This window comes from Populus euphratica, unplaced genomic scaffold (genome assembly GCF_000495115.2).
Source record: "Populus euphratica unplaced genomic scaffold, PopEup_1.0 scaffold2.1, whole genome shotgun sequence".
NCBI classification, from domain to species: Eukaryota; Viridiplantae; Streptophyta; class Magnoliopsida; order Malpighiales; family Salicaceae; genus Populus; species Populus euphratica.
This window is the reverse complement of record NW_011499846.1, coordinates 3972548-3985596: the sequence shown is the minus strand read 5'-3', so window position 1 is coordinate 3985596 and position 13049 is coordinate 3972548. Positions and strand designations below refer to the sequence as shown.

Genomic DNA, 13049 nt, shown 5'->3' with positions numbered 1-13049 from the left:
GTTAAATGATATATTAAAAATCTATAGACATACAAAAGTCAATAAAGATGATAATATTGATGAGTTTCAATTCAATAAAGAAGATTATAATGAACATGATGATAATGATGAAATTAAACAAGAAGAAAAAGAAGAAGACAATTCTGGTTAAAAGGATTTTAAACTGATTTTAAATGTAAAACATCAATGTGTAATAAAATTGACTTTAATGTAATCTTTCTTGTTAATATTGCTTTACAATGAACTATTGTTAACATAATTGGAATATTTATTGTTGTGATTTTAATATTATGCTTAACATAAATAGTATTACTGTGTTGTAAATTTAATTTATTCATAGTTGTATAGATATGAGATCGAGTCAACAATTTTCAATTATTTAAGTGATTATATCAAAACAAGTTTAAGTTTAAATAACCCGATTTAATGCTGAAATAACCCAACTTAAGTTTGAGATGACCTAACTTAGGTTTGAGATAGCTAACTTAAATAACCCAACTTACAATCTTCGTTATTCAATTTTTTTTTCCAAGAATCAATGTTTAAACTCTAGTGGAGAATTCCATTGATGCGATGCAATATTTTGATTGTGATAAATAAACGAGGTTAAGGAAATAATTAAAAATAATTTTTTGTTTAGTAGGAGTAGTGTCCTTTTACCTAATGCTAACAAATATAATAACTATTATTTTAAGAATTAAGTTTGAGAAGTATTGTTTAATTAGTCCAGTCTTGAATTTATTTTTAAAAATTTATTAATTTAAATATTATAAATTTTAAAATCATTAAAAATAATTATTAACTTTAAAATCTTAAAAAATTAATTAAAATATACATAAAACAATCATATACCTCCATAGTTATAATAATAATAATAATAATAATAATAGAGATTCAATAAATAGGTGCGCAGCAGGCAAAAGATCTTTACGATGCGGTGAGTATTTCTTTAGAGAAAGATTACTCGTTGGAATTCTCCAAGTAGAGAAAACTTCGAGGCATGTCCATCGTTGATTAATTATTGACTGCTTATAAATGCTGCGTGCGAGGTCGGACATACACTATCCTAACACTTTGTTTTTATACATCCGCGTCATAGAATATCCTGACCCCCTCTTCCAAGCTATAAATTTTTACCAAGATGTTGCCCGCATACACGTACGTACAATATCATGTGCTCCTACGTACTTTATTTCTTTGTTTTTTTTTTTAGCACTTCTCATACTTGTACTTGAACATGTGTGCAGATGAAGATCCTGAAAAAAAATTAAAGAGATGACTTCAATTTAAAAATATTTAAAAAAAATTAAAAATTAAAATTTTTTATTTATTTTAAATTAATATAATTTTAGTATTTTCAAATCATTTTAATGTACTAATATCAAAAATAATTTTTAAAAAATAAAAAATTATTAACATATATTTTAATATAAAAAATTATTTAAAAAACAATTATAATTACATTATCAAATAAATTAATATATCTCAGTTTGGATGGATGGACACCCTTTGGGCGCAAATTAGCTATGACCAAAGTAATTTGAAGATAAAGGAGGATATTTGGAATTCTTTTTAAAAGTATTTCCTAAAAAATTAATTTTTTATTTACTTTAATTTTTAAAAAATTGATTATAACTTGCTGCTGTTAGAAATGATTTTAAAAAATAATAATAATATTTTAATATATTTTTAAATAAAAAATATTTTAGAAAATATTCAGTACCATACTTTCAAACACCTCTTTAATAAATATTTAATATGTGTTTTTTAAAAGTATTTTGTAATTAAAAATATATTTAAATAATTTTTTAATATTTTTAATATTAGTACATAAAAATAATTAAAAATATCTAAAAAATATTAATTTAGTATATTTTTAAATAAAAAACATTATAAAAACACTTTAAAAATACTGTCACCGTGATGCTAAACAGTAAATTTAGTAAATTTGAAGCTGACCTTTTGTAACGGAACCGATACCAACATTATATGGTAAACCATGAACCCACGTATTAGAAGCATTTTTTTGTTGTCGCTCTACCATTGGAGGAACAAAAGGCACCATTTCTTTGTGATTGAAATTTTTGTTCTTCCAAGGCAACCACTAAATGTAAGGGTTCCTCTTTTTTATTTTCCTTTTCATTTTTTTTGAAAACTTATTATTTTTATATATAGAAAAGAAACCATTGTAATTACTTGGTTTTGGATTTTCAAAAAAATTAAATATTCTTTTTGCCTTCTTTTTTTCTAGCTTCTCCGTCCCTTTATTTCCTACCGTTTGTTTTATATTATTTGCATCTTTAACAACTTGATCTTATAACAATATTTGATCTTATTAATTAAAAAAACCTTTTTAAATTTTTTTAAAATAAAAAAATTGAAGTATTCATTAAACAAAATCTCACTCTTGATTACTTCTATAATCATTATTTATTAGATTATTATATCGTGTTCAAATTTTATAAGTAGGATTTACAAGTCTTGTTTAGAGAAAGTAGGCTGATTATATAATGAGTTGATATCAGGAAGATCCTTAAATTAGACTATGAAGTTTATGTTTTTTTTATAGTTATTTTTTAATTTTAATTATTTTTGCTTGTTAGTTTTGATTTGTTTATTTTTTTCTATAACGGTCATTTCAGTTTTGCTACTAATACAAATATTTGGTATGTTATTCTTAAATGAATTTAATTTATGAATTATTGATTTAAGAACAAATTAAACAAACTTCTTCACAATTTAGGATTATAACCTAGGTTGGAGAACTCTTTATTCTCCATATTTCTCTATATGTCACGTCGAACAATAACTAAAGAATAGCAGGGCTATGTTCAAGGTAGCAAGGTCTAGGTTTGATTGGGTATTGACCGGATACTCATGGGCTAGTGAGTATTGGACAAAGATCGAGATTAACGTGGTCAATGTTAGATCATAGAAACCTTATGAATTTTTTTATCATGGCATCTTATTTCTCCTCGCAGTTTATTTTCTATCATGTTTTGTGTGAGGATAACCATATGGTTAATGACTTTACAAATAAAAAGTATGAAAAGAATAAGTGACTTTGAAGCTTGGATTTGGATTTGATTGACTAGTGTCATGATATCACAACTATAATAATTTTGATATATGTTGTAATCCTGTTTTGTTGTATTTGTTCTTAATAGGCATTGTTATTCTTTAGCTTATATATAAAAAAATGATTAGGAAAGTATAGGTCCAGAGCAAGATGTCAAAAATATTTTTTTGATACAACATGAAATATACAATATAAACTCAAATTGTAAACTTAAATTATAAAATCATCAAATTACAAATAAAATATTTTAATTAAATTGCAAGATTCAGTCAAGTTATAAATAATAATATAACATAATCAAAATAAAAGTGAAATAAACAATACAAATATCCAAACACTTTAATATACATAATTCAAATAAAAATTCATACATGTCCATAGAATTTCATTATATATAGGTATATAACTACAAAATAAAAATAAATATATTATCATCAACATTAAATTAAATAATATAAAGTAAAATAAATATTATGTATCAACTGATAATAGTAAATAAATAATTAGCAAGATATATAATCTGAGATTAAAGTAGATATTGTCGATAATAAGCAACTTTAAAGAGAAACAAACTAGAACCAACTAACTTGTGCTCTTTCTTCCTATGCATCAAGAAAGATATATAATGGTAGACATTGTCGATAATAAGCAACCTTAAAGAGAAACAAACTAGAACCAACTAACTTGTGCTCTTTCTTCCTATGCATCAAGGATTTTTTAGGTATAATCCAAGAATAATGGTTTAGTAAATGATTTCCCCAATGTTGACTACAATTGTGGTCCTGGTAAAGGGAGACCCATTTTTTTTAGTAGGAATTCTGTTTTGTAATATGATATGCAAGGCTAGTACTCACAAGCAATATACATTATGTGTTGGGTGGGGAGTGGCTAGTGGAAACTGGGAAGTGAGAAACTCGTAGAAAAGGGAAATGTTGAGTCAGCACAGGCTGCACAACAACTGCACAACTCCTTTAAATTTCACATGAAATCATGATATCAATTATGTGTTTACTGTTTTTTATGAGTTTGCCTGATTTTATGCGAGTTTGACAAGGTTTGATCGATTTTACTAGTTTTCAAGTTTTAACCCTGATTTTACAAGTAAAAATTTTTATATGTTTTATATGTTTTGACTCGTAAAATCGTATAATTTTATGAGTCAAAATGTATTTTTGACAACCATGGTCCAGAGTACCTAAGCCAGGTTGAAGGCACTCTTGGTATGCATCAATACTCGGTTGAATGCTTTCATAGATTGAACTAGGTTTGTGTCTAGGCTAATAAAAATCAGGTAGGGTTGAGTTTAGAGCAAGCAAGGAGTTATCCAATGCTAAATTGAGGTATAAAGTATTAAATAATAATATAAATTATATATTGAAACCTTATATAACAGCTGAAATTATTGGATTAACATGATTCTCTAACATGGTATCAGAACCTTGATGACCAAGCGGTCATAAGTTTGAATCTCACTATCCTTATTTATTTGATAAAAATTAAGCACAAGGTAATGTAGACATGTACAAGTTTCAAGCCCAAAAAACTTTCACTTAAGGGGATGCGTTAGAGAATAATATAACTTATATCTTGAGATCTCACCTTACAGCATAAGCTTTTGAATTAAATTGGTTCTTTGATATAAGATCGAGTCCAAATACCATAGATTTGATAATCAAGTTGAGATGCATGTAAAAATCAATGGTATTAGATGATCCATGACGATATGTCTATTTAGTATTATAAAAACACTTTTCAAAACACTTTTCATTTATAAATATGTTAAAATAATATATATATATATTATTTTTTAAAATTTACATTTAATATCAGTATATTAAAACAATCTAAAAACAACAAAAAAAAACTAATTAAAAATATAAAAAAAATCAAACTTTTACAAAAACACTTGAGAACCAAAAAACACACAGTACCTAAAGCTAAAAATTTAGGTGCGGTAGCCTTTAAGTAGATACATGTCAAAAACAAATATGAGGAAAAGCTAGGAGAATTGAATTCGTTGAATGGAACCCCCTTCATGCAACTTTGATTAGCTCAAGTATAATTAAGTGGCACGCATAATATTATTCTTCAAGGGCCTAATTGGACACTTGCAAAATATAAAATTAAAAACCATGGCACCCTCAAGATCCCATCTCTCTGTCCATTTAAAAAAAAAAGAAAAAGAGGCGCTCGTATCAAAAGACTGGCTGGTAACTCCTGGGTACATGGGGCGTGGGCTCCATTGAGCTTACTTCCACCATGTGAGCCCGTGTTGCTTTCACATTTTCAATTTCACCTCACTAAATTCTGCTTTCATACGAGTCGTCAGTATCTTTATCTACAAAAAAAATACTCTAGATCACTGAATTAGATCAATTATACCCTTTGTGTTTGTCCTCACATGCAACTTTTTTAGTCATTTGGATCCCTAATGTATCCAAGAATATTCAATTGGATCCTTTTGTCAACAAATGTGCCTAAGCCTTTTCTCAATTGATTCCGCGACTTGTAGGCAATGTAAGCCCTGCTTGTTGATGGAAGGATCAAACAAAGAATTCCTAGATACCCCAGGGACTTAACCGGTAAAATGTATTGGTTGAGGCTCTAATCGGAAAGAAAAAAAAAAGAGTTGTTGATTAGGAACTAATTTGAGGCTATCCTTTAAATAAATCATACTTTCATTGATGCAAAATTAACTAAAATTAAATAATAAAAGTGATTTTTTCACAAAAAAAGAAATCATTTACGTTAATAAAGAAATGATTTCCTATCTAATTTAGCTAATCTTTTATTAATAGTAATGAAAGAGTAATTTCTTTAATATTTGAAACATTTTTTTTTTATTCCATCGTCTCTATTGTTTTCGGACCCTTCAACTGAATATGTTAGCTAGTGGCATCGAATTCGAATTGTTTGATTCAATTAACTGATAGAGGATATTATTTAAAACAACCCTATACACATAGGGCATTTTCTGATCATTCCTTTTATATATATATATATATATAATACATAGGGCATTTTCTGATCATTCCTTTATATATATATATAAGAGCAATATTTTTTTTTTCCAGAAGGTGCAATATTAGAATTTTTGAAAAGCCGGTTAATATAAAAAGTAATTTCATAAAGAGGGTTTTTAATTGTGATGAACCACGTATCACGATCATTCTCTATTCTTAATTATCCGAATGTTTTGTGACAAAAACAAATCTTATAAAATTTATTTTTTAAAATTTTTTATATTTATTTATTATTAAAAAAATTAATTAATAAAAATTATTTTGAAGTCAAAGAAAAGTTAAGCTTAATTTTTAGAAAAATATTTTCTTTTTATTCTAAATGGAAAATATTTTTCAAAGAGTTATGAAAAATTCAAAATGTCTTATTATTTGTTAATTATATCAAATTTAATTTTTAATCTTTTAATTATTTTATATTTTATTTAAAAAAAATTCAACTTTGTCTTTTAGAACTTGATTTAGTTTGGTTTTTATACCATCTTTGATTCCTTTTATTTTTATCATTATTTATTTTTTTAATTTTTTTATTAAAATGTTTTATATATCATATTTGATTTTTATTTATTTATTACTATTTATTGTATTTGAAATAATTTATAAAATAATATTTTTTAATTTTATCATCTTTTAATTTTTTAATTTATCAAATTTGATATCTATTCTTTTAATTTCTATTTATTTTATTTGAAATAATTTATAAAATTAGATTATTTTTTTAATTTCATCTCTCTTTAACTTTTTCATATGTCAAATTTGGTATTATTCTTTTGTTAAATTTAAAAAAATATTAATAAATTATTTTTCAACTTATTTTTCATAATATAGCTAAAAATAGAAAATATTTTTCAACTAATTTTCTATAATACTATCAAATATAAAAAATAATTCACTTTTGAAGAATTTACTTTTTATAGAAATCACTTTAAAAAAACTACTTTCCAAATTGTTAATTTCATAACCTTGCATGTGTACAAGTTTTTTATTTTAGTTTTTGATAAATCACGGAATGAAATGTTATAAAAATATATTTTCAAAGCAAAGAATGCTCATATGAGAATATACTGCCTGTATGACTAGCAAGAAAATTGTATCAGGAGATCTTATATATATATATATATATATATCGGGAGATCTTATATATATATATATGATCGGCACGGCGGCTCATATAAACGTGCGGCAATGAATTTGCATGATAACCACAAATGATATTCAAAAACATCAGGAGAACTTCCAACTCTTATTTTCAATCAACATGCCAAAGACTGTTTTATTTGAGTGGTAATTAATGGATTTCATTTATTTTTTACGGGTATTAATCGAAAGGTGGGGAATCAGGAGGAGTTGTTTTGATGGTCAATAAAGTATGCTTTCTCCTTTAATTTTTTATTTTAAATTTCGTTCGTTAAATCAGTTGTGACAAATGAATTTTTAAAATTATACGGAAAAAAAGCTAGATATTAAAAAAATGTAATTGAAAGATGATTTTGAATTAATTTCGCACACTTCTAAAACATGTCCTAGATAATTTAATTTAATTTGTTTCTGTTCACCTTTTATTTTTCTTCTTCAAAACCCCCGGCCCCTTGTTTTTTAAAAAAAAAAATAAAAAAAGCGACCGTCAATTTATGAGTTAAGAAATTCATAAACCATTAAGTAAGACTCCAGTCGAAACCAGTTCTAAATTCTAGATCATCTCAGCTGCTTATGGAGTTATGTTTCGATCCAATTCTATGATATTCATGAACGATTAAGTGATTACTGATCATGCCAGAAACTAGAGTACTGTTAAAAAAGGGATTAATTAAATGATATCATCCATAGACGAGATCCCAATAAATAATTTTAAAACTAGAAGTTCATAAATATACAGAATCAAAGTTGAATCGAAGAGCTGGTGATAGGAAAAAATAATCAAGGAATTCTTAAATACACCCTTGAATCAAGCCTAGCCTGTTTCATAGAAAAAGATACACCTTTTGCCCTCCCGAAAGTTATTTTTTATTTAATTTATAGAAATATATTATTTATTCATTTTATAGCCTCAGTCTAGATCCTTTAATTAATATATGAATTATGAACGTCGAAAGAGATTAATAAGATAGCATTTTCAACCGAAAATAACCCTTTATATTCTTCTTGTTTTAAAATTAAAAGATTTAATTTTAAAATGAATTTATTCTTATATTCTTATCTAAGTAAACATATTTTAATTTCTCATACGGGCAATCAGCCGAGAAAAGACACCATGCATGCATAACCTTGTAAAGAACGAAAGAAACAGCAGCATCAGTTTCCAAATTGTTTTTTTTTGTCTAAACACTTTCCCAAAAACTAGTTAAACGCCCCTTCAGACACCGTGACCGCTGTCCATCCAATATTAACACTTCTTTAAAGACCACTTGATGACTCCCTTGATAATGTTTAATCGTGCTCGAGTATTTAATACCTTCTGCCAACGTATCTCTAGTGCTTAATCTTAAGAGGCAAAAGACAAAAATGAAAGCTCTAGTTTTCTGGAATTCCTTCAAAATCTCAAGTGGCATTGATTCCCTCTAATCATGCTCTTCCTTTATTATTTTCTCTCTTCTGGGCCTTGCGTCCCGGTCAATCTAGCATTCTCCAAAGTTCGACAGGGTACAAATTAAATTCCACTTGATAGGACATTTTCTTTATTGATTTCAATGTGTTGGACCGAGTTGGCAGGCCGTTATGGTTCGAGATCTAACTCAGCTAGCAAGCTATGGTTCGAGATCTATTCAAAATCTGGTTGGGACTTTGTCTTGTTAAAAGGGCACCATGTATATGAGATGCGAGTATTTTAAGCAAAGAATGATAGCATTATTGGATACTTGCTTGCAATTGCAACTTGCATGCTGCTCTATGTTCATGCACAAGCATCAGCACATTCTACTACTCGTCATTTTTCCTTGATAACTTGAGAAAAAAAGAAGTTGTTACATCATGGTTTGAGTTCTGCCTTCCATTGCGTGCAGGTTCATGATACATCAATTACAGCCCGATTCGGAGTCAATATTGACCGCCTTTTTTTATACATATTCAGGTAAATCTCATCTTATTATAATTGGGGAGCTATGTCCTAAATGTGGAATTGCATAAACTCTTAACTATTTAACTAACAAATATTTAACCATGAATGATTAGAGAGTTCGTTTTTTTACTTTTGAGTCATGATTTTAAAGTTATTTTTATAAATAATTGACTTATGACAAAAATGAACTAAAATTAATTTAATTTATAAAAATATTTGATAAGAATTATTCAAAACAAATTATTGAAGAATAAATGTAGCATTGGTTATAATTTATAAGTTAATAGGAAAAAAAATTCAACTTTTTATTAAATCAAGACTTGACTCAATTCTATAACAGATTTTTTATTTAATTCAAAAATTGTTTCTCACTAGATTCACTCGTAACTTCTTTTCAATCAAAATTAAAAAAAAATTAATTAATTTTCAAAAATCTTATCAAACATAACCTAAATCAATGTATTGATGATAGTTGACTTCAAATCTATACCTTGTTTTCTCCTTGACTGCTTTTATTGCTTACAAGGTGCTTACTGTATTTTTTTATCTGAGCTATCGAAAATAAAAATGTCCATGTACACGGTTTGGTTCTAGGCAGTTAAATCATCAGATTCAATGATGACTTGGGGTGGGCCAAGATTCTAACCAAGCCTTAGTCCATAAAAAGGAAAAGGAAAGGAAAAAATAGTCCATAGCCCAGTCCTCAGTACCTGGACTTGAACTAAAAACCTAAAAGCCCATCCTCTAAGCCCATGATCTTAGTCTGGCCATAAATCCCACCACCACCTGCACTCCCTGGCCAGTGTTTCTTTGGATTTTCATTGATTTCGACCACCTTCAGCTTGTCCCTTTTTTTTTAACCAATCCGAAAGTCCTATAGCTACCTCTAGCGACCTTAATTTATTACAGGAATTTAAATCATATTAAGAAAAATGTACTAGGAAATTACAAATTATTTAAAAGTATAGAACACTAATACAAAGTGAAATTACAAGAAGAAAAAAAAAGTAAAAACTGTGGCTGGATAGAAAGAATGGCTTATGGTAAAGATGGTGATGAGACTACAAGTTCAGTGTAGGAAGTAGCTAGGTTAATCAGTACTTCTAGACCTCGAAAATCAGTTACAATTTCCAAAAAGAAGCAATGTATCCATGAAAATAATAAATATTCAAGGACTTCAATGAAAGAAATACACATTTAAGGACAAAATATCAATATCGAAATGCTAGAATTAATTCTTGACAGACTAACCAGCAGCTGCAAACTGAAAGAATTACAGTATTGTTCATCCATCCAATATTACAGCAGAAAGTAAAGGTTTATTTGGGGAAAAAAAAGCTTCCAAATTCCCCATCACAAGTTCGACTAAAGACATCATAGTTTCCTCGGTGTGGACTGCTTGCTCTATTTGGCGACAGGACAACATTGTCTAATGCAATGAGCTCACTTGGAACATCATTCATGCTCATTCTCAAACACATCCAATCCATCACCTGCGATCTCTCCTTGCATCAATCAAGCATCTCACCATCTCTCCCTCGTCTATAACAGCCCCTCGTCCGACATCAATAATCAACCCTCTTCCCCAATGTCAAAAACTCCTTGCTAATCATGCAGCGAGTCTGATCATTTGATTCACAGCAAATTATGAGGACCAGTTGGCCACTACTTCACAGACATTTGAATAGCATGGATAGGGCCCAGATGGCTTCTTGGTCCTTGAGTTGTACAAGATATTGCAACCAGTGCTCTAGCCCTTTTGCAGCTTCTTGGCCTATGCTCCCAAGTCCAACAATCCCAACTTTCTTGCCTCCTAACTGAAACAACAACCTTGAACATCTATACGAAAAACAAATTACAACCATCAATCATGCATGGAAACAGGATATCGATAATCCAGTTGATATTTAGATTAATACATAGAAACAGGATATCAATAATCCGGTTGTTATATGGATTAATACATAGAAACAGGATATTAATACATAGTTCAAATCCTTCCCTTAGAGCATAGAGGAAAAGATCCTTTGTTATCCCACAACCCTTGTGGTACAGACCGATTACCAGTCAATATCTTTCTCGGCACATCAATCAACAGCCCCACTGCTATATCAGCATTATCTTCAGAAAACAGGCTTCCAGCATAAGCTACAGATATCCCTCTCCTACGACACTCTTGCAAGTCGATTTGGTTGAATCCAGCCCTTGTGGTGACAATAAGGCTCAGTGACAGCAACAGCCTTATAATGTTGGTGTTGACTGGACAGGCTTCATGAGAGAGAATAGCTTGGACTGAGAGCTCAAGAAATAGTATAAAGGAAGTGGTGAGTCCCATGCTGTCAAGAAATTTGAAGAATAGCCGTGGTTGAAGGACTAGGACTTTTGGGAGTAGGTTTGATGATTATTTTCTTGACGATGATGATTCATTCTCAATTTAGGACTGGTTTGATGATGTTACTAGAATTACAGGCCTCTTTGGACTCCTATTATATTAAGATTGTAGAAGCTAAAGCTAAGCCGATAATGTGCATTAATCATACATCAATGACAGGTGAAAGTAAGGGTGTGTTGGAAAAAAAAGCTTCCAGATTGCCTACCACAAGTTCACACAGGGCCATGAAAGATTCTGGGGTAAAGACAGCTCTATGAGGGGATAGAACAACATTATCCAATTCAAAGAGCTCTTTTGGAACATCAGGCTCGTTCTCGAACACATCTAGCCCAGCACCTGCAATCTCTCGATGCACCAAACACCGCACCATTTCCTTCTCGTCAACAATAGCCCCACGTCCAATGTTAACGATGACACCTTCCTTCCCCAATGCTGAAAAGACATCCTTATCGATCATGTGGCGGGTTTGGTCCGTCAATGCGCAACAAATGATGAGGGCATCACTATTAGCTGCGAGCTGGCGGACATCGGCATAGAATGGATACGAAAGATGTGCCTTTTTCTTTCTTGAATTATATAAAACATTGCAGCCAAAAGCCTCTAGCCTTTTAGCAATTTCCAAGCCAATGCCTCCCAATCCGACAATACCCACTCGCTTGCCTCTCAACTGAAATTATCAACAGCCAATACCACAAAGAATCAGAAAACAGAATGGTCACCAAAAAATTCTCAAACCAAATAACATGATTGATAACTAAGGGGTGATCATGATTTATGACCTTAGAACCCAGAGGGTAGTCTCCTTTATTGACCCAAAGCCCCTGCCTCACATACCGATCAGAAGCTGTAATCTTTCTTAGCACATCAATCAACAACCCCACTGCCGCATCCGCGCCATCGTCAGAAAACACATTGCCCGCGTTGGTTACAGAGATTCCACGACGGTGGCATGCCTCCAAATCAATGTGATTAGTACCAGCGCTGGCAGTGACGACAAGACGCACGGAGGGAAGCAGCTGGAGTAAATCATCTGTGACTGGAGCGGAACCCGAGCAGAGAATGGCTTGGATAGAGTCAGCATGTGCGATAAGAAACTGAAGTAAAGGGAGAGGGGATTCCCATGCTTTCAATAATTGATATTTTTTTGATAAAAAAGATTGTTCTCCAATAACGGACAGGACTGGTGGTGGTTTTAGGAGGAGGACTTGCGGCAGGTCTTGGGGTTTGTGGTTTTGATCACTCGTGTTATCTTGCTGTTCTTCTTGATCCTCCATCAAAGGAAATGGAAAATTCTTGATTTTTTTTTTTGAATTAAATAGAGGGTACCCTATAAAGTACTTCAAGCTATAAAATAATTGGCAAAACAAACAGAACAGATAGCTTGCAGATGACAAGCAAAGGAAAGGTATCTTCTTGAATCATGGTGAAGAATGCATTGATGGTCACTGTCAATCGTGATGCCACGCTATGCTATGACTTTTCCTTTTTCTTTGGAATCTACAA

General features: G+C 30.1%; 1 protein-coding gene and 1 pseudogene across 1 annotated transcript; both read right to left on the bottom strand.

Moving 5' to 3' along the window:
• Positions 1 to 10350: 10350 nt before the first annotated feature.
• On the bottom strand, positions 10351 to 11505 carry LOC105132830 (glyoxylate/hydroxypyruvate reductase HPR3-like; annotated as a pseudogene).
• Positions 11028 to 13038, bottom strand: LOC105132839 (glyoxylate/hydroxypyruvate reductase HPR3-like). The gene is made up of 2 exons (XM_011036561.1): positions 12326 to 13038; positions 11028 to 12213 (listed from the first exon to the last, which is right to left on the bottom strand). The coding sequence occupies exons 1-2, from the start codon at positions 12818 to 12820 to the stop codon at positions 11689 to 11691; spliced, it is 1020 nt and encodes a 339-aa protein (XP_011034863.1). The 5' UTR covers positions 12821 to 13038; the 3' UTR covers positions 11028 to 11688.
• Positions 13039 to 13049: the final 11 nt, after the last annotated feature.

Coding starts and splice junctions, on each gene's coding strand:
- LOC105132839 (XM_011036561.1), bottom strand. CDS start 12,820: ATGGAGGATCAAGAAGAACAGCAAGATAACACGAGTGATCAAAACCAC. Junction 12,214..12,325: donor ACTACCCTCTGGGTTCTAAG/GTCATAAATCAT, acceptor TGATAATTTCAG/TTGAGAGGCAAGCGAGTGGG.